Genomic DNA, 26,438 nt, shown 5'->3' with positions numbered 1-26,438 from the left:
ACATGCATTTGATTCTTGAATAGGGTACTCCATTACCTTCCAAGCAATGCACTGGGAGCGGATCTCTTGGGCCTCCCATGTCTAAACACTCCGTTCCTGCAGTTCTTCATTGTGCATCACTCTAGAGGCACAGTGGGAGAACAAAGGGCTAGAGAAGAGCTCAGTGGATTAGAGCACAGTTCCTAGAGCCAGGCTGTAGTCTTGGCCCTAGTTGGCATTTAGCAGCTGTGTGTCTTTGGGCAAGTTACTTAACTTCACTGTTCCTTTCTCACTACATTGTATTCAGGATTAAGATGGCTGAATTCCTGTGACGCTTATGGATCAGAGCCTTGGGGCCAGTGACCTGTTTCTATGTAGTTGTACTAAGGGCGATAATCCTATCTTAAGATACATTTGAGTGAACCTTTCTTCATTTCAGTGTTTAATGTTGTCTCTTAGTCACCTTAAGTTATCATCAACCTGGACTTGGGGAATGGAAAGAAGTAATGGGGGCTAGAATATTTGAAAGAAAGCCAAATGTTCTCTTCCATCCAGACCTGGAAAAAAACCCTAATTTTCAGAGTGGAAGTCATGAGCTTGACATTGAAGCTTTGTTGTGAACAGAACCCTTGTCATTTCCCTTGGCTCTGGCTTCACATATCAAAAGTCAACTGTCTAGGACTGAGTTGCTTGCTCCCCAGTTCAAGAGAACACTTTCGGCATGGGATGCCTAGGACCTGGGATCTGCCCCACCCAGAGGGAGAATGTGAAAGAGGAGAGGTCAGTGCGCCTGTGTGTTTGGCACATGAGGTCCTACCCTTCCCTGAGGGTGCTAGCTATTGAAAGTTAATGATTGCCTAGGGACGGGCTATCATTTTCTTCTGCATTGTCACAGGGAAGTTATTCATGGTTTTGTAAATAACTCCGTATGTATGCTGATACAAGGAACTCTAGTTCAGCTTTGCCAGTGGAATAAGGTCATGAAAGTAGGAAGGGGTATAATAGGAAAGGTGGTCAATAGTAGAAGGAAGAGGATGAAAAAGGGGGGATAGGGAGCAGATATGTTCACAGTGCATAAGGAATTGTCAAGATGTTACATTTAAAAATGTAATTAGATAAATAAGAAAAATGAATTGTGATGAAAGAAGACAGAAATGGTGAGGTTGATAGAAAGGCCTTTGAGCCTTGATGGCCTCTCCCAGAGAACATCTAATTTAAGGGATCTTGTGCCCCTTTCTGTTAGTGACCCTCTAATAGACGAGCCTCTGCCCCATATAGATCCCAAATTTTCATGAATGAAGGGAAGTCAGCCCTTTGGTGAGGACACATGGGATCCCTAAGCCCACCCTAAGCCCAGCATTACCCAGGGAGGATAGGATGTAAAGCTGCAGGCCCTCTGCAGGGAGGAGTTGATATGAAGCTGCTACCCTCTGCAGGGAGGAGTTGAGTCCATGGGGCAGAACAGGGGATGTCTGGTACCATGACCTACACAAAGTAAATGAGATAAGACTAAGAAAGCAGACCAGTAAGACCTCACCAGAGGCTGACTTTAGAACCAGCTGCTGGCAGGAGTTGGCAGTCGAGAGGGGAGGAGGAAGGAAGAAGAGAGAGGGAAAGGGGGAGGGGAGAAAGGGGGAATACTTGTGTATATTTGTGTGTGACAGACAAACAAGAGACAGAATGGGAGGGAGGGAAGGAGGGAACTTCCCTGCCCAAGAGATTTAGGTGTTCTATGATATGAGGTCACAGTGTCTTTTGTATTCATGGTGGCTGTCTTCTCAGTGAAAGGAGAGCAGGGAAGTCATTGTGAAAGGCCAGATACCAAAGGTATCTGGTTCTTTCCTTTTTCTATAACTTTTGTTTTTAAATTAGCACACAAAGTATCAGGTTTCCTCATAGCTTTTCAATGAGCACTCGGTTTTGATGACTCCTCCCCCACCACTTTCTCTACTTTCCTGTCTCTCTGCCCCCATCCTTGGTTATATTCTTCCACTCCCAGTATTTTCCCTACCTCTTCTATGTCACATGCATACTATAACCCTCCCTACCTATATTGCTTAAAGCATCTTTTTTTGCCCCTCTCAAGAACCTCTTTGTGTTTTTCTGGCCTCTACACATATTTACTATCATATAACATGTATAAATTTAGAAGGAAGGATTCTTCTTGTGATGTTCATCTTTCTGGGCCTGTATTACCTCATTCAGTTTAATATTTTTCAGCTCTATCCATTGTCCTGCAAACTTTATCATTTCATTTTTTATAGCTTAATAAAATCCCACTGTATATAGGTACCATATTTTCATTATCCATTCATGAATTGATGGACATCTAGACTGTTTCTATTGCAACAGAGCAGGAACAAACATGGATAAGCAAGTGTCTCTATAGTAGGATACAGAGTCCTTTATGTATATGCCCAGGACTTTTATAGCTAGCTGCTGTGGTAGATACATTTATAGCTTTCTGGGAAACATCCACCTTGACTTCCACAGTAGCTTCCCTTGTTTTCACGCCCACAAACATCCTGGCCAGAATTTGTTGTCAGCCGTTTTCTTGATCTTTTGACTGGGGTGATATAAATCTCAAAGCAGTTTAATTTACATTTCCCTGATAATTAAGGATGTTGAACACGTTAAAAATATTCATTGCCATTGGTATTTTTTCTTTTGAGAACTCCCTATTTTAAAAATCGGGTTATGTATCCTTTAATGGGCCAAGCAAGATGACAGCTGAATAAATCTTCAGGCAATCTCTCCCCAGATGCACCACGTAGAACTGCTTATAGTATAACAAATTGAAAGACTTGCAGACAAAATTGGGAAGCAAAAATGTTCCCCCACCACTCCCTTTGCAGCAGTTACTTTTCTGTTGCTTGATCAAATGCTGTGACCAAAGAAGCTTATAAAAGGAAGAATTTATTTGAGCTTATGTTTTGAGTCTTAAGAGTCCACTCCTCCACTGGTGGTGGGAGTGACACCTTATACAGCCACTTTGGAAATAAGTATGGAGACTCCTCAGGAAAATAGGAATCAATTTACTACAAGATCCAACAATTCCACTCTTAGGCATATACCCAAAAGATGCACATTCATACAACAAGGACATCTGTTCAATGATGTTCATAGCAGCACTATTTGTAATAGCCAGAAGCTGGAAGCGACCTAGGTGCCCCTCAACTGAAGAATGGATAGAGAAAATGTGGTACATTTACACAATGGAGTACTAATCAGCAGAAAAAACAATGGAATCTTGAAATTTGCAGGAAAATGGACACAACTAGAAGAAATCATTCTGAGTGAGGTAACCCAATCACAAAAAGACAAACTCACTCATATGTGGATTTTAGACATAAAGGAATACCAGCCTACAATTCAGACTGCCAGAAAAGCTAGTAAACAAGGAGGACCCTAAGAGAGACATATATGGTCCCCTGGAGAAGGGGAGAGGGACAAGATCTCCTGAGGAAATTGGGAGCAAGGGAGGTGGGGTGAGGGAGCTAGGAGAATGAGAAGGGGGGAAGAGGAGGGGTGAGGAGGACATGAGGGAGCAGAAAGGTTGAGTCGGGGGAAGAAAACAAGAAAGGAGATACCATAATAGAGGGAAACATTTTAGGTGTAGAGAGAAATCAGGCACTAGGGAAATGTCTGGAGATCTACAAAGATGACACCAGCTAACAATCTAAGCAACAGAGGACAGGCTACCTTAAATGTCCTCCCCTGATAATGAGATTGATGACTGTCTTATATGCCATCCTATAGCCTTCATCCATCAGCTGGTGGAAGTAGAAGCAGACACCCACAACTAATCACCGAACTGAACTGGAATCCAGTTGCAGAGAACAATGAGTGATGAGCAAAGGGGCCCAGACTAGGATGGTGAAACCCACAGAAACAGCTGACCTGAACAACGGGGAGCTCTTGGTCCCCAGACTGATAGCTGGGATACCAGCATGGAACTGATCCAGACCCAAGGAACATGGGTTTCAATGAGGAAACCTCAGAAATCTACGGGACCTCCTGTAATAGTTCAGTACTTATCCCTAGCATAGGTGTGAACTTTGGGAGCCCAGTCCACATACAGGGATACTCCCTGAGCCAAGACACACGAGGGTGTGCCTAGGCCCCATCCCAAAGGAAATTAGAGTCTGATGACACCCTGTGGAAGGCCTTACCCTCCCTGGGGAGCAGAAAGGATATGTGATAGGTAGGGATTTAGTTGGGGGCAGTAGGGGTGGAGGAGAGGAAGTGGGAACTGGTATTGATATGTAAAACAATCTTGTTTCTAATTCAAATAAAAAATATAAATAAATAAAAAGAGTCCATCATGGGCTGGCCTTTTGAAGTCCATCCCCTATGGTGGGATGCTTTGCTCAACTTTGATGTAGGGGAGAGGGACTTGATCCTGCCTCAACTGAATGTGCCAAGGTTTATTGACTCCCCATGGGAGGCCTCACCCTTTCTGAGGTGTGGATGGGGGTGGGTTGGGGTAGGGAGAAACTGTGGTTGGTATGTAAAATAAATTTTTAAAAAGAGTCCATCATGGTAGGAATGCATAGCAGCTAGCATGAATGACAGCTAGTAGCTATGGCAGCAGAAACAGACAGCCAAGAGCTCACATCTTCAAACATATGCATGAAGCAGAGAGAATGAACTGAAAATGATTGAGGCTTTTAATTTCAAAGGCTGGTCCTAAGGCTCTTAGTGCCAGGCTTCCTCTGAAAAGGCTGCAGTACTTAAACCTCCTCAAACACAGCATGGACCAGGGACTAAGTGTTCAAACACGGAAGCCTATATTGTACATTTCTCATTCAAACCCATACAGCTTTCCTCCATCGCTAAGAAAATCCCAGAGAGAAACACTTCCCATTTGGGGAAAAGAGAAAATTGACCCTAGGTGTAGACTTGAAATCCAGGATTTGGCATGTCACAGTGAAACTCTACTGCGAAAAATCCCAGGCCTGCTGTTAGGGAAGTAGCTGAAAATTGAGCCACTCTTTAACAGTGTATAGCAGGCAACAGAGACCACCCCCATTAACTAGCCCCCACCCAACCTCAAGCAGTAGAATGGGGAGCAGAACGCCACCAGCTGAGGTAGGGAATCTAGGACAGTCATTTGTCTTTGAGTCCAGTAGCAGGCTCAATGTGAGACCGAGATTTAATTTAAAAATGAAGGTTGTGTAGGTAGTCCAAAGCTCAGTTTGTAAACCAATGATAAGATGGAAATCTATTTACCTATAGGAAAGGCCAGAGTTTCAACTGTATCAGTTCCATCCATAGAGTAGGCTTGGGGACATGTTCTATGCTTGAGAGTATGTCCAAGCCCCTGTGGCTGATATATAGATGTGACCCAGCTTAGCACCAGCTTTTGTGGCCAGGGGACTGTCTCCACCACTCACTCCCAACTTTGGCCAGTACAGCTATTGCTAGAGCAGTAGTCACATACAAGAATCTTGAACTGTCCCAGGACTAATCCCAGAACCATACTGTGCATCAAGTGGGACAGATTTGTGATTTGGCCTGCATCACTGCTACCTGTGATGACTTTGTAGATCCTCATAACTCATGAAATTCAGGCAAAATCTAGCTTAATACAAAGTACAAGCAAAGGTGACCAATGTTCTGCCTTTACTAACAATATACCAAGTTTAGGCAACAAGATATTGTGCATGGCTCCACTCACTAAGGAATAACACCAAGTAATTAAAGCATACAAGTGTTTGCCTTGGAACTGGCTCAGCTGCTGAAGTCAAACATGAAGTCTTGTATCCCCCGCCCCAGTTCTGCCTGAGGTTAGAGCCTGTGGTGCAGTTCCAATGCTAAGGGAAGGTATGCAGCCTATGTCTAATGAACTTCCATTCCATCACTTTTGCCTGGTTCCAGCAGTCCCAGGTTATGAGTCTAAGTAATTGGCAACTCTTTGAAGCCTAGCTCTTGTTCCTAACCCATTGTTGTTCCAGTCTTGTTGGGCAGTGGTTTCAGAGAATGGCACAGCTTTATGGCTTTTGTGGCCACAGGAGCTTGGGGTTAGTTGATCCACAATGATTCTTAAAGTCTAACCACAAGCCAGTAACTGCAGACAAGGCCCTATTGCTTGTTTTTTAATGGAAAATTTGGGAGATGCTCGAATTTGCCTATACTACTGAAACAATGACAACACACTATTTGTAGACTTGTGCCAGTTCTGTACCTTAGCACTATACAGTGCAAGGATAAAGCAAATGAATAAGACTCCTTACAATTTCTTGAAAGAGAAGCATACACAATACCTAGTTCTTCAGTACCAGATGATGTCATATACCAACAAGCTTTCAGAAAACCATGGCCTCATCTAGTACTCAACTAAGATATCAGAAACTGTTCAGGCAGTCACTGGTGTGAGAGTAACCTCAGAGAACTTGAAACAGTTGTTTTAAGGAAACTAAATAAGCTTGAAGGAAACAGAGAAATGCACCAATGTTGTAAAAAAATAAAAGAAACTTAACAAAAAATATAGGAGCAATTTAAAAGTCAAATAGAAGGTATTGAGATGAAAAATAAATTTAGGAAATTTTTAAAATGTGATATAATATCTGAATAGAATAGACAAGAAGTAAGTAGCCTAGAATATAAAGCATTTGAAAACATGGTTTTTGAAGAAGTAGACAAAAAGGAGGAATGAATAAGGCTTACTTGTACTTTAGGAGACACTACTAAAGAAGCAAGTATTATGATATTGGGGATTATCCAAGAAGCACTTGAGAATGCCAAAGGACCAGAAAGCTTATTTATGGATTAGAAGAATCAATATCATTTAAAAGTCCCTTACAAAACCAATTATAGATTGAACACAATTTCTCTCAAAATTATAGTGGCTTTTTTCAGAAGTAGTAAAAAAATTGTCTAAAACTTATATGAAACCATAACAACTCCCAATCTCCAAAGACTTTCTGAGCAACAAGAACAAAGCAGGAGATAGTATGCTAGATACCTGACTTTAAAAGATATTATAATGCTATAGTAGTCAAATTAGCATTGGATTGAAATAAACATAGACACGCAGCCCACTGGGAAAGAACAGAGAGTCTAGAAGTAAACTCATTTATCTATCACCAATTGACTTCTCACCAAAAGTGACAAAAAATGTGCTGTGGAAAAGAAACAGCCCCTTTAACAAATTGTGTTAGAAAAACTGTATATCCACATGCATATGAATGTTGGACTTTATTATAAGACATGACTTTATCAAACTACTAGAATAAAGCATAAAGGAAATGCTTCACAATATTGAAATTAGCAAGATTTTTGGGACAAGAACTTCCAAATTACATACAATGAAAACAAAAGTATACAAGTGGGATTACATCAAATGTAAATGCTTTAGTACAACAAAGGAAATGTTTAACACAGTGCAGAGACAACCTACATACAGAATGAGATCACATTTGACTACATCTGACAACATGTTGATATCCAAAATATATGAGATTCTAAAAACTCAACAGCAGTTGGACAATCCAATGTCAAATGGGCATGGATTTAAAGAGATAATTCTGGCCGGGCATTGGTGGCGCACACCTTTAATCCCAGCACTTGGGAGGCAGAGGCAGGCGGATCTCTGTGAGTTCGGGAGGCCAGCCTGGTCTCCAGAGAGTGCCAGGATAGGCTCCAAAGCTACACAGAGAAACCCTGTCTCAAAAAAAAAATAAAGAGATAATTCTTAAAAGGCATACAAATGGACAACAGGTACATGAGAAAATACTCAACATCATTAATACTCAGGAAAAGGCAAATCAATACCACAATGAATTATTACTTCACTTCAATAAGAAGATTAATGCATTTTTAAAAAGATATTAAGCATTGGCTAGGATATGGAGAAAGGGTAACCCTTGTACACTATTGCTGGTAATGCAAATTAGCTCAACCACTATGGAAAACAATATAGAAGTTTCCCCAATTTAAAAAAATAAAACTACCATATGATCTAGCAGTTCCACTACTGAGTATATAACTAAGGAACTAAAATCAGCATTTCAAAGAGATCTCTGCATTCTCATGTTCACTATAGCACTATTCACAATATCCAAGAAATAGTAAAAAACCAAGTGTAATCATGGCACAAATGTTATAAAGGCCACTAAGACCACTTCCTGATTGGATTTAAGACCTACTACACAGGATGGAACTCATGTCCTGTATTGTAAATCTTATCAAGAACTTATGGCTGAAGAAGAGGTCATGGGCCCTAAGGGAGAACCTACTACCATTCTTTTGCTAAATGCTATCAAACTACCCTTTAAATACATCCTATACCCATAGATTAGTACATCTCTCAACCATCTTTAGAGGTTTTTGTTTTTGCAGTAGATGGCAATTAACACAGAGATTCACAATCAATTGATGTTGAGAATAAGGGACTGTGGAGCACTCAGCTCTAAATGGGACATTTGGTCATATCCATTACCCCAGTGGCTCAGGGATCACTGCTGAAGCAGTAGCAGGAAGATTGTAAGAGCCAGAAGTTGTGGAGAAGTGCTGCAAAAGTGTTGCTTGAAAAGCATAGGGCTTCAAAGTCACAGTTGTTGTGACTGCATGCACAAGATCTGTACAAGATCAAGCCAGTCAACATTACAGCAAGGATAATGGAGAAATAGTGAGGAGTGGGGGATAGATTTGATCAAAACACCTTGCAATAATGTATTAAATTCCCTCCCACAAAATAATAAAAAAGCCTGCTCTTTTCAGAAGATAAACAGAACAGGAGTGGATCTAAGGGGGAAGGGAGAAGGGAGGTGGGTGAGGGGTTTGGGAGGAGTAGAAGGGGGGCTACCATCATGTAAGAGAAGAATAAATTTTAGAAATCAATAAACGTAGGTTTTCAGGACAGTATTCACCAGGTGACGCATTCAAAGAAGCTCTGTACACTCTAACACAGACCACGGAAGGGAGCCAAGTTGGCAATTCTAAATGCCCTAGTAATCACAACGAACAGTAATTTGGAAGAGGTGAATTAATTTTATTAAATGAAGTAAAATTAATATTATTAATTCCTCTTATTTAGGCCAGTAAATTTCAAGTATCTGACTTCATCCTATCATCCAATGTAAAGTTAATACTTGTTAATATTTCCATTACTTTGTTTTAGTTCTACAATTTTTAGGATATTCATGTTTTATATTACACATTTCAGTTTGAAGTAGACACATTTCATATGCTCAGTGGCTGCCACACATGATAGACCAGTGTAGATATAATAGCATTCATTACTATTAAATGCTAAATACGAGTGATATCTAAAGACATGGCATTCTAGATATTGGGGCCTTAATAATATTTGTTTTATCCTTTAATTCCAGGCAGCTCTGTCAGGGTACAAACAGCCCTGCATACTTAAATAGTTCTTTGGGGCTTAATAGAAATCTTGCTTATCTTTTTCCTTTAGAATCAGTTCTCCAGAGAAAGGAGAAAATAAATTCAATGTGAAAGGTAGAAAATGGGATATAAACAAATTCCCAGGAGTTCTAAAACCTAGGAAATGAGGTCAACATTCAGGCAGAGAAATAGGAATTTGTTTTTTTTTTCATTCCTTAATTACTACTCATATTTACATATCCATACCCCTATTCTCTTCCCCCTCCCATCCACCCATGTTCCCCACCAACCCCCCAACTCCTCCCCAGGGATAGTGAGGCCCTCCACAGGGGACCTTCAAAGTCTGTCATATCATTTGGGGGAGGGCCTAGGCTCTCCTTGCTATATCTCGGCTGTAATAGTATCCCTCCAAGGAATTTGTTTTCAATGTAACCCATAGTACTGGGTGAAAAGCATGACATTTGTGGGTGAAGACCACTCTGCCTTGATACACTTCCTGGGCCTTTTCTATATTTTCTTTATAAATATATTTAGTAGTGGAGAGAACAAACAGACCTCCACTGCCATAAATTATGCAGTCGACTTTCCCACATTTTGGGACACCATAGGGTTCAGCACAACTGTAGTACAATGAATAAGCCTCCCCCTGGGGAGAACGTCTTCACGATCATGGCATCACTTGTGCTGTCCTTGAGCTGTGCCCATGCTTTAATAAAGACAAGTTCAGAGTCAAGATCAGATTTGAAGTCCAGGATTAGGCCACACTTAGGCCTTTCACGGGTGAAAGATTTACTCTCCAGTAGAAGTGGCCAAACCCTTTTCCCCACTGATGTTGTAAGTCCAAATAGTGACAGAAGAAATACATACAGGAAATACTCACCAGAAATACTTTAAGAAATGTAAGTGCAGGTCATATATTCTTTTAAAAACTGAAACTTCTTGCATCTTTCTAAAGTGTGGGAAAGAATCCTTTCACGTGTGTCACACCAGCTAACTAGAGGGCCACATGGAGGTTGGAGGAAACAATAAAACACTTTGCTTCTCTCTTGCAATAAATTTTGTTCATAGGACACTTAAGGGAGAGACTAATGGTCTAGGTGGGTAGTGAACCATTTGGGGGCCTGTGAGCTGAAATTAAAATATGGCAATACAAAATATGGCTTAACCAAGCTGTGTTTGTCCACAATGGGAGCTCTTAGTAGACAGAAGAAACTATTCCAACAGAGAAATTGCCTCATAGAACAATAGTCAATATGGTTTCAATCACAGTGAGTCTTTTTTGAATAACTTATTTTTATTTTGCATGCATTTTAAATGTTTTGTCTGCATGTACATCTGTGAAGGTGTCATATCCCTTGGAACTGGAGTTACAGACAATTGTGAGCTCTCATGTGGGTGTTGGAATTGAACCCAGGTCCTCTGGAAGAACAATCAATGCTCCCAACTGCTGAGCCTTCTCTCCAGCCCCACAGTGAGTGTCTTTCAAGTTCACCTGAAATGCTATTGGTTCTGTTTTCCATTGTTTTTGTTTTGTTTTTCCAGACAGGGTTTCTTTGTGTAACTTTGGAGCCTATCCTGGCACTCACTCTGTAGACCAGGCTGGCCTGGAACTCAAAGAAATCCACTTGCCTCTGCCTCCCAAGCACAGGGATTAAAGGCGTGCGCCACCAATGCCCAGCCCTGTTTTCCATTTTTAATTCTTGTTTGTGGTGTAGACTAGGAGGACTATGATGGTTCCTCTGACTACAGAGCCTAGCACATAAAACAGTATCCCCATTGGCTTGAAAATAATTGTACAGATGTGTGCTAGATACTTCTAGTTACTAGAGAGGATGTCAATTCTGCCACTCCATTTAGGAAAGTCCTCTTGGTAGGAGAAGGTAACAGGAGAGTGCCCTTCTCAGTGCTATGGTGGTGGTAATGGGAGATGGTCTTGAAACATTGTCCCGAAATAGAAATGTTACATCCTGTTTTGTTTCATGAGAGCTATCACTCCTAAAGCAGACTCATTATCTGTAGACTTCAGGTAATTAAGATCAGAAGCAAACTGATAAGAAATTAAACCAGTATGCATAATGCAGATGTATAAAGAGGATGGTATTACCAGGATTCTAGGAAGTAAGCTAATCAGGTTTCAATCAGAAACTCATCAATGGGAGAGAAAATTAATTCAGGATGGGAGGTGGGAGGGAGGAAAAGCACATTGACTTTTCAAGTCTGTCTCCACACATCTTTTCTTTGGAGGGCAGCAAACCCTGAAATTCGTCCCCTGCACAAGGAGTTGGCATACTATAGTCATTGTTGAAAGTTTTCTCATCATCTCCTTTAGAGATGCTACTGTTGTACATGCCTCAAAGATGGTCCCAGTTCCAAACTCTGCTCAAACCAGCACTGCTGGAAACATAATAATCTGCATAGAAAATACAATGAGGTAATAAGTAAAGGCATTTCCTAGTAGGTGTGCCCAACCTGTTGATGTAAAACAACACTGTCACACACAAAGTTCATGCTTGAGAGCCATGCAATTAATTTAGAAAAATAGCAAGGAAAAACCCGACTCATAATGCTTTAAGTAAGTTTACAATTTTACCATTTTGTGCTGGCCCCTGCAAGGTTATATTTGCTGTATGTGACAAACAGGTTAGACACAGCCATGGTCTAGAACATGGCTGTTCAAAAAAATAACCATCTTTGCCTATCAGGGACCTCATCTGCCTGTGCTTGTTGTACACTGGGAAAGAAGGGCTAAAGGTTTCTGGATGATCCTTACATACCAAGTTCTGCTGCTATGAAGTATCTTTCCCTGAAAAAGAGAATCTGCCTAGAAAGTTATTCATTTAATTACAACATATGATTGACATGTCTGAGTGCTTTTTCAGTTGCAAAGATATTCCTAAAACATATATACCCTTAAGTTATAGTTAGATATGAGAAGTAATTTCTGGTATTCTATTGCACGGGTGACTACTGTGTACTGTGCATTACAAAATAGCTAGGAAAATAAGATTATGACTGTTTTCATCATAAGGAAATAAATGTTTGAGGAGATAGACTGGTTATTTTTTATATGAACATTACACAGTGGATACCTATATTAAAATATTACACACCTCACCATAAGTATGTATAATATGTTCTCACTGTGCATCCCTAGTTAGCCTGTGACTTGCTATGTAGACCAGAGCTTGCCTCTGCCTCAAGTGCTGAGATTAAAGACATGTCCCACCACTTTCAGCAGTCTTTATAACTTTTGTTACTTAGAAAAAACTAATCTTCTATAAGAGAAATACAAAGAAATATGGTCATAGGGAGAATATCTACTCTCCTCACCTTATTCCTAGTCTTTTTATTTAAAAACCCACATTTTTATTGAAAATAAGTCTGTTTTCATATATTCTGATCACAGATTCCTTTTCCCCAATTCCCTCCCAGATCCTCCCCATCTCCTCACCCTCCCAACTCCATTCCTTTTCTTTCTCTCTTCAGAAAAAGAAACAGAATAAAAAGAGCACAAGAAAAATACACAGACACATGTGTGTGTGTGTGACCAGAACCTATAAAAACACAAAATTGGAAGCCATAATATGCAAGCAAAAAACCAATAAGACAAAAGCAAAATATCCAAACAAGGTAATACAAGACAAAAAGTCTAAAACCACCACTGAGATTTTTTTGTGTGTTGGTTATGTACAGAGAAGAGGTAGGGGTTACTGAGAGGGGTTTGGGTACTCTTCCCTCAATCTGCTGTACCTGGAAGGCCTTAACCAGAACATATAAGGGCTTTCCTCTTAACTGCATATATGCAGCTCTGATTTAGTCTTCCCCGAAACACATACACAATGTGTATGTATAGATATAGACATATACATATATATTCTACTCCCTCCACCAGGCCACAAGCAAAGTTGCCAGTTGGTAGGGAATTCAGTTGGAGCTGGAGAGTGGTGGGGATGCAAACTGTCAACAAGCCCAGCTAGGAAGGCTTTTTTGCAAGGGGCATAGCTGAATGCCCCAAGACGGCAGCTTCTTGGCCTAGAGGACAGTCAGTCACCATAGCCCCCAAGATTAAAAAAAAAAAAAACTAACATATGATCCTTCTGGGAATGTAGCCAAAATAAATAAAATCAAGATGTTTAAAAAACAACTACACTTCTATGCTCATTACAATAGCATTCCTAACAGCTGCAATAGGAAAAGAATCTAAATGAATAAAGAAAACATAGTATATACATGCAATGGAATATTAAACAACTTCCAAAAGAAGGAAGCTGCTACTGCTATCAGCACTTACATGAGGTATCTAAAATAATCAAACTCATAGACACAGACAGACACCAGTTGTCAGTGGCTAGGGAGAAAACCACTGTTGCTAGATGGGTATGATAGTTCAACTTTATACTGTGTACATTGGAGAGATCTGCTACCCAACAGAGTGCATACATTTGCTAAAAGAATATTATGAACTTTAAGAAGGTAGTTCTCATGCTGTGTTCTTCCACAAAAAGAAAAAAAAGTAATAACAATAAAACACAATGAAGCTTTTTGAGGTGTGGCTTCTTGCTTGTGGTGATAGTACCGTATTTGCAAATGCCTAAATTCATTAATCGTACACATTCAACATGTGTGTTTTTGTGCAGCAATCATACTTTAACAAAGCTATATAGTCATATCTTTGCAAACCGAAAGAATACCTTCAGAGGCAAAGTTAAAAAACAGCCCATATCTAGCTCATATTCTCCAATGACCCTTTCAACATGTGATGTTTTCCAATCACAGAAGCTATTCATTTTGATTATATAAACATATGTTTATATAATGTTCACAAAAAGCTAAAGTCATCCTCATATTTTATATTTATGGATCACCATAACACTCATGTTTATCTAGAATTTATGCATATATGCTACATAAATATCATATATTTATCATATATGTATATATTACATTTGTCTTTGTGTCATACACAACAACGGAGACAATTCAACAGAATCTTAGAGGCAGTACCCAGCAGCATGGCTTCTATACACTGAGCAAATTCTTACACAAAAAAGCAGTGTTTTCATGAACAGCTGTTATATTATAAGGCTCAATCTTAGCATTCTTAAATTTCTCATGCTATGGCAGGAATTTTCATCTTACACTAAAAATATATAACCACAAAAAAACCACTTTCAATCTTGTCCTTCAAATGGGGCTTGAATTTTAAAAGAAGTCATTTGAACTATACAAGAAATAAAATGCAAGAAAAATTGAAAAAAATTAATTTATTATAAGAAGAAACATAAACAATATTTGAGCCAGTGACTCAGAGAAGCAGTCCACAAAAGTTCATATCCACAGTCTATTGGCTGAGATGTACTGGCACACACAACCATACTAATGTTGTAAGATAGATCCCAAGGAAATGCTGTGGTGTCAAGACAGTCAATGCTAATGCTTATTTTCCCATTTACAACATTGAACAGATCACATTCACATTTAATTAATGCTTTGAATAAGCCATTTAAGTTGTACTGTACAATCATCAAAAGATGCTGTTACATTCTTTATAAAATATAATATCAAGACAATAAACTTATTTGCTACCAGAAGCACTTTCTCAGATCCACTGGCTCTTTTTTTTTCCTGCCAAGTACTAAGGGCTTGGGGGATATTTTTTAAATATTTATGCATTTATTGTGTGTGTGTGTGTGTGTGTGTGTGTGTGAGAGAGAGAGAGAGAGAGAGAGAGAGAGAGAGAGAGAGAGAGAGAGAGAGAGAGACACTTGTGTAAGCCATGTAAGCCATGGATGGTACGCTTGTGGAAATCAGAATAACAGACAACAACTTGTGGAAACTGTTTCTCTCCTTCTACCTTGTAGGTCCCAAGGATGGGACTCTAAGTGTTGGGTTTGGTGGCAAGCACCTTTCCCTGCTGAGCCATCTCACATGCCCTGAGCACTAAGTTTTGTAATCAACCGATGGTAACAGAGGGCAATTGCAGAGACGATCAAAGACCCATATGTTCACTCAAGACACTGATGTGGATGAAACTACTTATCTCATTTCAGACAGTAAATAACAAAACAAACACAAACAATAACCTGTTTATGGACTTGAATAATAGAATAACTCTTTAAGGTATTTTGAAAATCTTTTCAAAATGTTTTAAAAATAGTTTTGTATCTATTACTTAATGAAGTCTTTCCAACAGATTTGTGAAGTAAGTTGGACAAGTATATCATCTTAATTTGGTAAGTGAGGAGACTGAGGCATAGAGTAATTAGGTGAGCTTGTGAGACTGCACTGGGAAAATGCCCATTTACCAAGAGACTCAAATAATATCTGGTTTGCTAAAAAAGAAAAAGCAGTTGTTATAAAGCTTGAACTGTCCTTCAGTGTCTGATAGTTTATCACTGTTAGTTTTGTTTGAGGTCATTCAAGATGCTTACCAACTGTCTAAAGTAAAGAAGCTTACTTTAGCTTACTTGAAAATTAAGAGTTTAAAAATATTTTGAGTCATGTTTCTAAACCAGGCTGGAAAAGCACAAGTGTCCTTGCCTTTGTCTAATTCTGAACCTGCCTTATAAGTGACAAGCTGGTAGCTGACTCCAGTCTCAGTGCCAAGGCATACCCTGAAACTGGAAAAGGGTATCACCACCTCTACCCCCAGTCACTGTGAATCTTCAGAGAAAGGTGGTCTTTCACATTAAAGAGTAAAAACACAATGAATAATGGTGTCTGTAAACATAATGAAGTCATTTGACAGAGGAAAGCATTTTGGAATGACTTAAGAACAGTCTTCCAACTCTCATTTTGAACACTTTAAATTATGAAATAACCAAGAGTGCTTTAACATATTAGCTTTGGTTTACCTGTAGTTGTTATATATTTTCAAAGATGTTTTCCCCATATTACAGTTTTGTACCTCTAAATACAAAAAGTACAAAGTACAGAGAAATATCTTCTGTATAAAGTATTTTGATGATGTATGCTAACTTTATCTAGTTTATCTATTAAAAACAGGAAAAGTGGTACATGGATTACCAGAGAACAGACAACCTTAAGTTTCATTTTTATATGTTAAAAGTAATCAAAATGGATGTACTGCCTGTGGATTCTCATAAAATTAAACTAGAAATACTGATAAACCAAGAGAATTACAAGTGAGGAAAAATACCTCATGAAAGTAAAATGGACATTCTACAGTTTTGGACCTTACTGATGTGTATGCATATAAAATGGTATAAATATTAATAGTGTGAATGACATGTCAAAGAATATTTACTATTTTATGAATCCTCTAGTATACTTTATTTACCAAATTAATTTCCATGTTTATGAAATTACTCATTAATTTGATACCAAAAGAGCTAAAAAGCCAATTATTACCAGTAGGATAGCCAGGTAAATGTGTTTTATGAATTTATGTGGTCAGAAAAGTAAATGTCTGCTCTAGCTCACAGAATCCATAAACAGAGGTACCTTTGAAAATTCCTTAAATTTTGCTACAACTCTCATTTTAAAGTGGTGTAAACTTTATGGTCACCTGTTTCTAGACATTTTATTATCCAAATTTTAGTGGTAGAAATAATAGCACTGTTATGGGCATTTTCTTCAGACTACTGATAATATTCTACCCAGCCCTTTTAAACAATAATAAATAGTTGAAGAAAAAGTACAAGAAGATAAAATGAAGATCTTATTAAAGTTAACTCATAATAATGTCAAGTTAAAACGCATTTTATAAAGAACATCATCTGCTCATCTCACTACTTTCTATAACTTAAAATATTTCTAGTTAGGGTGGCAGTAAGAAAAACACTTCTTTTTCTTCAAATCATAAAACTAAAATATCCTATATACTTGAATTGGGGAAGATATTTCTACAGGGCTTTCTAGAAACAACAGAAAATGAACTGAAGTAAGTCTTGTTAAAAAATTTCCTGGCAGATGAGGAAGGGGGTGATAGGAATGAAAACTTTTATTTTCCTTTTTCTTAAAATATTAATCTTAGCAAATTATATTAGAAATTTCCCAGAATTATAAGACAAGACTGAGTTACAAGAAGAATTGAGCCTACCTTCTAACTAATTCATATCTTCAGACATTTGGAGAAGTTAACCTTTCTATCTGTATAAACTTCCATCATTTTGATATTCTAACAATTGTCCTGGAAACTCAGCTTTCCTAAATAACTGTACCAATGGATCCTAGGGAATAAAGTTCCCAAATCTAGGCCCTTGAAACCAATACAGATTGCATTCCAGCATGGCTATAGTTGGTTATGTACAAAAAGTCTTAATGAGGTGAAAATGGAACATACTGATAAAACAAACTTAAACAGCTCTCCCTGTAAGCTATGATAGGAATGAGGTTGTGAAATCCCTAGTAACCTATTCCGACCACCATGGTGACTTCTGTATAAAGCTCTATTTAGTAGTAAAGCATCAGGCTACTGGGACAACAGTGTAGAAAACAGCGTTTTTCTTTATTATATCTGATGAGTATGACCAGCTCAATTGAAACTTCGGGGATACTGTGTCAATGAAATGGCCAGTAAGTCCTGCAAAAATGCAACAGAGTCAACTGTGAAACAAACTGTGGGATAGTAGGCTTCCATAGTGCTCCCCATAGCTACCTCAAATCAAAGAGCTCTATAAAAGGCAGCTCACAAGGAACTGACAGCTAGTTCCCTGCCTTTATTTCCTGTGTAGGACTCATTCCTTGCATGAAGAAGTTATTAACCAAGAATGCAATATCCCCTTCTTATGAGAAGCCTCAGGTTCCATTAAGCAGATTACAGATCAATAGCACTCCACATCTCAGAGACTTCAGGACTTATTATACTGGTAGAATGTTGACTTATCATACTGGTAGAAGGTCTAACATCTTGATCTTCATCTTGACCTTGATCTTGTTCTGTATCTGGATCTTGATCTTGATCTGTGCATGACTTTAAGTCCATGTCTACCTTTACTACTGGCTCAGAGGAATTTCTCCTCACACAGGACAGGCAGACACACCTGATACATGACCTAAAGCTTTCAGAAACACTGGAAGAGAAGAGCTTCTTGCACGGGTGGAAAAACTGATAGAACACAAGCATGAAAAGAATACCCGTGCAGTATGCAATGAGCAGCTGCAGAATCAACAGAGGGGCACACACATACATGTATATGTCAGTTTTGAAAAAATACCATAGGAGCAGGAGGACAGAGTTCTCAATGAATCTCATCATGTAGTAAATCAGCAGCCGGTACCAATTCTGGGATTTGCTGATGAGGTCAGGATTGTCGATTTTGAGCTGTACAGCTGACCAGCAGAACATGTTGATACCAGCATAGAGTAAAGTGAAGAAACACAGTACGATGGTGGTACCTACCCTACTTAGGGCCTTCTCAATGTTCTCGGGGAATGGGGAGCCACTGCACCAGAAAAGGATCCAGGGGTATAAGAAGAAGGTGAAAAAGTTGACAAGTACAACTGCCAACACCCAGATCTTCAGGACAGAGGTAAAGAGGACCAGGACGATGACTCGAGTGGCAATCTCAAAGCTTCTCCATAGGAAGATACAGACATAGGCCAGGGGTTTGACTTTGACCTCGTACTCATCATACTTGATTTTGATAGCTAAGATGTTGCAACGTAAGGCTCCATATACAATGGACAACAGACACAAGGTCATGATGACACCTGAAGAGAGAAGAGAAAGAGCACTGTCAAATTTCACCCCTACCAGGAATCCTATGGCCAATGTTCTGCCATCTCCCACCCACAGGCCTTGAATTTCTCTGTACTGCATATGTAGGCTAACTTCCATCTGTTGATTTCTGAGACTGCCTGAGGACTTTTTCCAGAATAACAGAAGGATGTTATACACTCATTCCTGTTAGGCTGAAGCACCAGGGAATTAAGATCCATGGGTGAACCCCTCAATAACTCAGGTCTAGCCTGAGTAAGAGCCAGTTTCCTCACCTGTTATGTAGAATAAGTGTGAAGAATGTGTTCTATGCTGTTTCTCAGTGTTTACTCATAGGCTTTAATTTCTAGTCACTTACTTGTGATTTCTGTCTCATCCCTTTCCACCCCTCAGTTTTCTCTCATGCCTGTTCTACATTCCCTTCATATGCATGCCTCAACTCCTCAGGGTTTACTTCAGAGGCAACTCAGACTGAAACTCATTCCTGATGCTAATCTTGGTCAAGGAGAATATGAAAAGTCATTTACAGATTGTGCTTTGTTTTGTCAGTTGGTCTATCAGTTCCTGCAGAGTTAAGACTATGTCTAGCATTTCTTCTTCCTATTTGAAAAATACTTATTTTATTTTATTTATATGTATACCTGTTCAGTGGCTCCAACAGAGGCCAAAAGAAAGCATCAGATCCTTTGGAGCTGGAGTTACACAATGTGGGTGATGGGATCTGAACTGTGATACTCTAATACAGCAGTAAGTGTTTTCAACTGCTAAGCCCTACCTCCAGCCTCTGGTATATTTTGTTGACATCACTCAGTACATTCCAGTAGTAGGCACATAAACAGAAGGCACTCAATAATCGATTACTCAGGATGTTTTGCTCTACCATAGACTGTTTTAGATGCTGACTATGGTGCTTCAGATGGTTTCATTCTGAACAGGGAACAAATCTTGTTTCTTAGTAAGAGTCAACCTGCCTTGAACTGAAAGGTTTTAACATTTAGAGATGTCTCAACTCTAGGTGTTTATTTCTTAAAATGGCTTATGGCAAATGAGTTGATCCAGTACTTATAAACAGTGGCCCATACAGGATGTGGCCCATTAAATGGAACACTGTATAATGTCCAAGATTACTATACAGTCAGCCTTGAGTTCTATTATCTAATAAATATATAACCACTTAGAGTCATGGGTACAGAAATGCAATCACTTATTGCAGGATGCTACTATCTGCACCCATTAGCATGAAGAGGCATGGGAGCAAGGCTATAAATTAGGAACTCTGTCTCTGGCTCTTGGTTTGACTTTAGCCACATCACTCTACACTAGGAAAATGGCAACCTCCCCATCTTCTATTTTCTCACCCATAAAATGGGAATGATGATACCTTCTAGTTGATTCTTCTTTTTAAAAACTGTCTCAACATATTTTTATTTATTTTAAAGCAGCTTTAGGGTCATAGCGAAATTTAACAGAAGGAACCAAGAGTTTCCGTATACCTTCAACCCACACACATCCCCAGCCTCTTAATTGTTATCTTTATCATCCAGTAGAGTAGTGTATACACCACAATTGATCAAGCTATAGACACATCATTATCACTGAAAGTGAAGTTTACATTAGGCTTTACTCTTGTACATCCTATAGATTAGGGTAAACATATAATGCATGTGTCAGACATTGTAGAATAGTTTCACAGAGTAGTCTCACTGCTCTAAAACTCACCGGTTCTCTGTACAATCATCCTTCTATCATCTGAACTGATCTTTTTACTGCCTTCATAGTTTTCATGTTTTTCCACAAAGTTATATGATTAGAATCACATATTACATGGGCTTTTCAGATTGGTTTCTTTCACTAAATTCTATAGTTATGTTTTCTACACTATATAGATATCAAGTGAGCTTGACAGCTCACTAATATTTAGTGAAGAATAATATTCCATTGTCTGGTATGCTAGTTTATTCACTTATCAACTGAAGCATATTTTGGTTGTTTCTAAGTCATGACAATTATGAATGATGCTGCTACAAACACCTACATGCAGGTTTCTGTGTGGACATTACTTTTTAGCTACTCTGGAAGAAATACAAATGTAGTGATTGCTGGGTCACATGGTAAAATGAGACCACAGAACTATCTTCCCCAGGGGTGATCTCATTTTGCATTTCCACCAACAATGAATGAGGATGCATCCACTTCTCTGCATCTCCACCAGCATTTGGGGTTGTCAATGTTCTGGGTTTTAGCTAGTTTACTTAAAGTGTACCATATAGTGTCCTGGAACATAAAATTTTAATAGAAAAAGCTGATAATACACATACAAGACCATCATCAAACCCCAGACCCCTGAGAATCTCCCATACTATCTTCTAGCATTTATACGATTTTGTACTTTACATTTACGTTTGTTATCTTTATAAAGGCTGAAAGCTCTGTGTTTAGTCACACTTTGCAGTTATTCTATGGGGGATATGCAGTTATTCTAGGACCAATTGTTGAAAATATTATTTTCCTATTTATAGCCTTTGCTCTTTTGTTGAAGAACAGATAATGTAGACTCTAAGGCAATTTATTTATGGATAATATATTCTGTTCAAATGATTTGTTATTCTACTCTTTTGCCAGTACTATACCACCTTAAGTACAATAGCTTTATCCATACCTGCCTTTTAAAATGAACATCATTTATTTCTACAATGCACTAAAAATATCTCTATCTAAATGAACACAGAAGAAGGGAGTGAGATTTCTCAGTAGGTAAGGATTCATACCCCCAAGCCTGACAACCTGAGTTTGATTCCTTGGACCCACATAGCTGAAGGAAAGAACCAACTTTGTCCAAGTTGTCCTCTGACCTACATGTACACATTACAGCATGCATGTGAATATACACAAACACACTAAATTAATTAAAATGATACATGAAAATTAAGTTTTTCTCCTTAAATTCTGAGTCAACTGAAAAATTTATATATTTAATAGACCTAAAGACTCATATGCCTTAGTTTTTAATTAGCCCAAGGGAAGCGCAACTTTACAGAAAGTATCAACTTTACTCACAGTTTTTGGTACTGATTTTAGTTATCATTATCATTCACTGAAAGACTGGCATCCACTAAAAACTAAAAACTACAAACATCATAATCACAGTAGACTAGGAAGTAATTGGACTGAGCTAGTTTTCTTGAGAGGCTAACTCAGTGAATACTGTAAAACAGAATATTCATGTGGTAGGTTTCTCGTGTGTGTGTGTGTGTGTGTGTGTGTGTGTGTGTGTGTGTGTGTGTGTGTGTGTGTTTGTGATTATAAATGCCCACATCCTAACACTCTACTGAAGCCTTTTCTTTTAGTACCTACATTTTTCACTACAAAAATACTATGTATGCAAAAAAACTAGTCAAGTTAGAATGTAAATTATACAATCACACATATTAGTTATGTTAAATTTATAATATTTTAACCTGAAAATGTGTATTGCATAAGACAAGATAAAAATTCTAATAATTTCTGGAATCTATTTTTTTCTTGCAAGATCAAGCATTTCCAAATAATATCCTTTTCTCCATCCAGAGAACTAAGCAATTATTACTCAGTTGGTACTAAGTAATCAAGCCCAGAATTTTTAAAATGCAAAGAAATTATCTTTAAATCATACACTTCAATCACACGACTCTTAACTGCTAGATGCTTACTGTAAAATGTCATAGAAATTGGGCCAAGAAATGTAATACCGTAAGGCAGTGGTTCTCAACTTTTCTAATGCTGCATACAATTCCTCATGATATGGTGACCCGCAACCACAAAATTATTTTCATTGCTACTTTGCTACTGTTACAAATTATAATGTAAATATCTATGTTTTATCCTGGTCTTAGGAAACCCCTGTCAAAGAGTTGTTTAACCACAAAGGGGTTGTAAACCACAGGTTGAGAACCACTGCCCTAAGGAAACAAAAACAACTTACACAAAATGTTTGTGATAAATATTTCTGCCTCTAGAGGCAAGCTGTCATCTAGGAAATGAGTAAGAAGGTGTTCATGTTAATACAAACATATCAACAAGGAGAAAGGTAGATGTTGTGGAATATTTGTGTACACTGTGTGAAGATGTGTAACTGTGATTGGTTTAATAAAGAACTGAATAGCCAATAGCTAGGCAGGAGAGAATAGGCAGAGTTTCCAGGGAGAGAGGAAAGAAGAAAGTTGGAGATGCCTAGAAGACATGAAACAAGTCAGACATACATGTAATAGAAGGTAGAGTAATATAAGCAGGTTAATTTGAGTTATAAGAGCTAGTTGGGTAAAGGCCTAAGCAAAGGCCAAGCTTTCATAATTAATAGTAAGTCTCTGTGTCATTATCTGGGGGCTGGAAATCCAAAGATAGTCCAGTGAAAAAGCTTTCTACAGGCAGAAACAGTAGAACTCTATACTTTGACAAAGAATCTTCTCCACATCCCCAGAGAACCAGACCTTGCCTGGTACCCTTCAGCCACAGAGCTTCCTGTCTTTGTCTTCATCTTCCTACACTTACAGAGACCAAGTAGGAGTTCTCTGACATCATTTCCTAAACCTATCCACTTATAGTCAACACAGAAGGGGGTCACTTGGCAATCCTGCTTATTTAAGTGGTTCTTTATAACAGTCTAATATTCTTTAATAATCCTAGCCTCATCTTTTATCTCAAAGCAAGACACGATTTTAGGTAAAAGGTGAATTAAAAAGGCTTCAGCAGATCTAAACCCTTGCCACAATCTTGCTTCCTCTTACCTAATTCTAGTCCATTGAACTTCTGCAAGAATTCAGTGAGATCAGAGAAACTGTCACTAGATATGAATTTGCTCACTTAAACACCAAAACCTTAGCCTTTATGCAAAGAGATGAAGATTATTTTCTTGCCCAGAGTTCTGCTTGGAGAAGGAATCATATTTGTAGGATGGGAGAGTTTCTATGTGGCTGTCAATACATACCAAAGGCTGCCCATAAGATAGAGGATGATAGAAGGCGCTCTCTGTTATGTAACTGTTGTCTGAAGACACCAACTTTTCAGTAAAACCACTGAATTCATGAAATGCTTGGGTCAAACAGACTTTAATAAAATTAATGAGCTAGGATATGGTGGTGTATGATAATAATCCTGGGACGTCTTGGTCAGAAGGACTGTAAATTCAAGGCAATCAGGAGGCACCTAACTAACCCTGTATCAAAATAATAATGGATTATGGGGTGGGGGCAAGAATGGAGAAAGCCTAAAGGGATATGGAGTGTAAAAGTAAAGAAAACTAGAGATAGTTGACACACACAGTAAGCTTCTAGAAATTCAAGTGTCAAGCAGACTGAGATTCAACAAATCTCACCTTTTGTTTCTATCAATTCAGTAAACAAAGTGTCTCTTTTCTACAACTTTAATTGTTGCTTTACTATACTTCATGACTGATTCTTTCTTCAAAACCTTTATTGTGTCAAGTATTGTTGTTCTCCTCCAAATTGTCAATTGCTCTCTCAATGTTGGTTCTTTTATCTGAGCATTTGAATCTATTTGAGTCAGCTGCATCTAAAATTATCCTTCATTTTCAAAACTGTACAAAATTGCTTTGGGAGATTTATGTAATGATAAGGAGTAGAAGGGGATAATGGAGGGGAAGGAAAATAAAAAGGAATGGGAACAGGGATAGGCAGATGAAAGAAGAAAGAATATCCCCCTTTACCCTGTATTTTCTTTTGTGTGCTACTTTATATACTCCTGGACACTTTTCAGGAAATCCCCTTGAGTTGTTTCTAATTAAAACACTCACTTCCTAACCCTCCACTCCTTGCTGTCTGAATTACAGCTTTTTATTCCTTTGCTGTTCACTATCATCTTCTTCAAATTGTGCCCATAACTTTAGCCACATCCTTTTCTACTGACACCCTCTCACATTCAAGGAAGCCCATACTCATTGCCACCATGAGCACATATTTCTATTTTTACTCAGCAAAGTTTCATTTTCTCCTCTTATGTCTGCCGTATTTCTCTTGCTAGATATCCTGTAGGTGCCTCAAAAAGCAAAATGCCCCCACCAAAAAAATGAGCAACACTTTTATTTCCCCAACAATCTTTTACATACCACCACCACACATCAACCTCTTAGTGTGTGTGTGTGTGTTTGTTAGCTGGGACTCTTCTACCTTCCTCTCTCCTTATATCCAAATAGATTTCTAAGTTCTTGCCATTCCAAACAGCTATGGCATGGCGAGTTTGTTAGAAGTATCCAGCTCATGTCACTGAATTAGGGTCTTTTTTTTCCACAGCATTTTCCAAGTGATTTGCAGGAACATTCAAGTTTAAGTTTTTCTCTCCTTTTCTCATTCTGCCATGTGTGACCATCGTATGACTCCTGCCATGTGCCCCTATATTTGTATACCACTAGCCGTCTACCTCTTCTATCTGCCTAACTAAATCTTATTCGTCCTTTTGGGAAAGGGCAGTGTCTCATGTAGTCCCAGCTGGCTTTGAATGTGTTATATATAGCTAAGGATGATTAGCTATATAACTTCTGATTTTTCTGTCTCTACTTCCCTAATGCTAGGATTACAGGAATATGCCACCATAAACAGTTTTCCTCACTTATTCTTTTTTTTCAGAGAGAAAAAAGATTTATTCATTGAACTCCAAACATAACAATATATCCAATCCAGTATCTCGTTGCTCAGCTTATATATAATTCTTTAAGGTCCAGTTGCTATCATCTCATCAACAATGCCCTCCTTAGCCATCATTCAACTACACATGTTCAGTTGTGCTAAATGCTTCTAAGATTTGCCCCAGCTCAAATAACTGCTTATGTACTGAGCTTTTCCAGCCACCTGTATCTCATTACCTGACTTGTGCAGGTTACTTTCTTTCCTATTAAAATGCAATCTAATCAAGGTAGCTACCCTTTCATGCAGACTTTTATCACCAACACTCAGAACAGTGGCTGGCACAAAAAGGCAACCAATCTACGTGAGCATAATAAAAGAATGGCTAATTGCACGTAGTACAAACCCTCTCTTTTCACTACTGATGGGAATGTTCAGCTTCAACACTCCCAAAGAAATAGTTGGAGCAAACAATAAGAACTCTCCAACCCCTTTACCATATGGTAACTTATGGAATTATAGACTTCTTATGTGAGTCTGTTTGCATTCATACATTTCCCTAAGTTAAAGAGTTGTACCTTTCCCCAACATTTACAGAGAATTAGAATACAAATTGGAAACGATATTTGAGGTTTAAGCCAACAATCTAAAGATGCTATTTGAAGTAAACAAGAGGCCTGCTAAAGAGGAATATACAGGAACAAGGTAGTCTTTTCTGATGTATTGCTTCAGGGTATGGGGCCCAATCAAGGGCTAGAAGAAATCTGAATTATCTTGGTAGTGTTACGGTTTCTTGGCCAGTTAACTGATTA

The 26,438-nt window shown here is 38.6% G+C and overlaps 1 protein-coding gene and 1 pseudogene across 1 annotated transcript in view; both read right to left on the bottom strand.

Annotated features, from left to right (window-relative positions):
• Nucleotides 1-9,866: 9,866 nt before the first annotated feature.
• Nucleotides 9,867-10,018, bottom strand: LOC113837771 (annotated as a pseudogene).
• Nucleotides 10,019-18,109: 8,091 nt separating this feature from the next.
• The window catches only part of Xk (X-linked Kx blood group), a 35,592-nt gene continuing 27,263 nt past the window's right edge, over nucleotides 18,110-26,438 (bottom strand). The window contains exon 3 of the mRNA XM_027433342.2: nucleotides 18,110-19,005. Coding sequence (XP_027289143.1) covers nucleotides 18,110-19,005 — 896 coding nt within the window. The remainder of the gene's footprint in view (nucleotides 19,006-26,438) is intronic.

The sequence above is a fragment of the Cricetulus griseus genome, chromosome X, assembly GCF_003668045.3.
Source record: "Cricetulus griseus strain 17A/GY chromosome X, alternate assembly CriGri-PICRH-1.0, whole genome shotgun sequence".
Lineage (NCBI taxonomy): Eukaryota > Metazoa > Chordata > Mammalia > Rodentia > Cricetidae > Cricetulus > Cricetulus griseus.
This window is presented reverse-complemented; position numbering and strand designations above follow the sequence as displayed.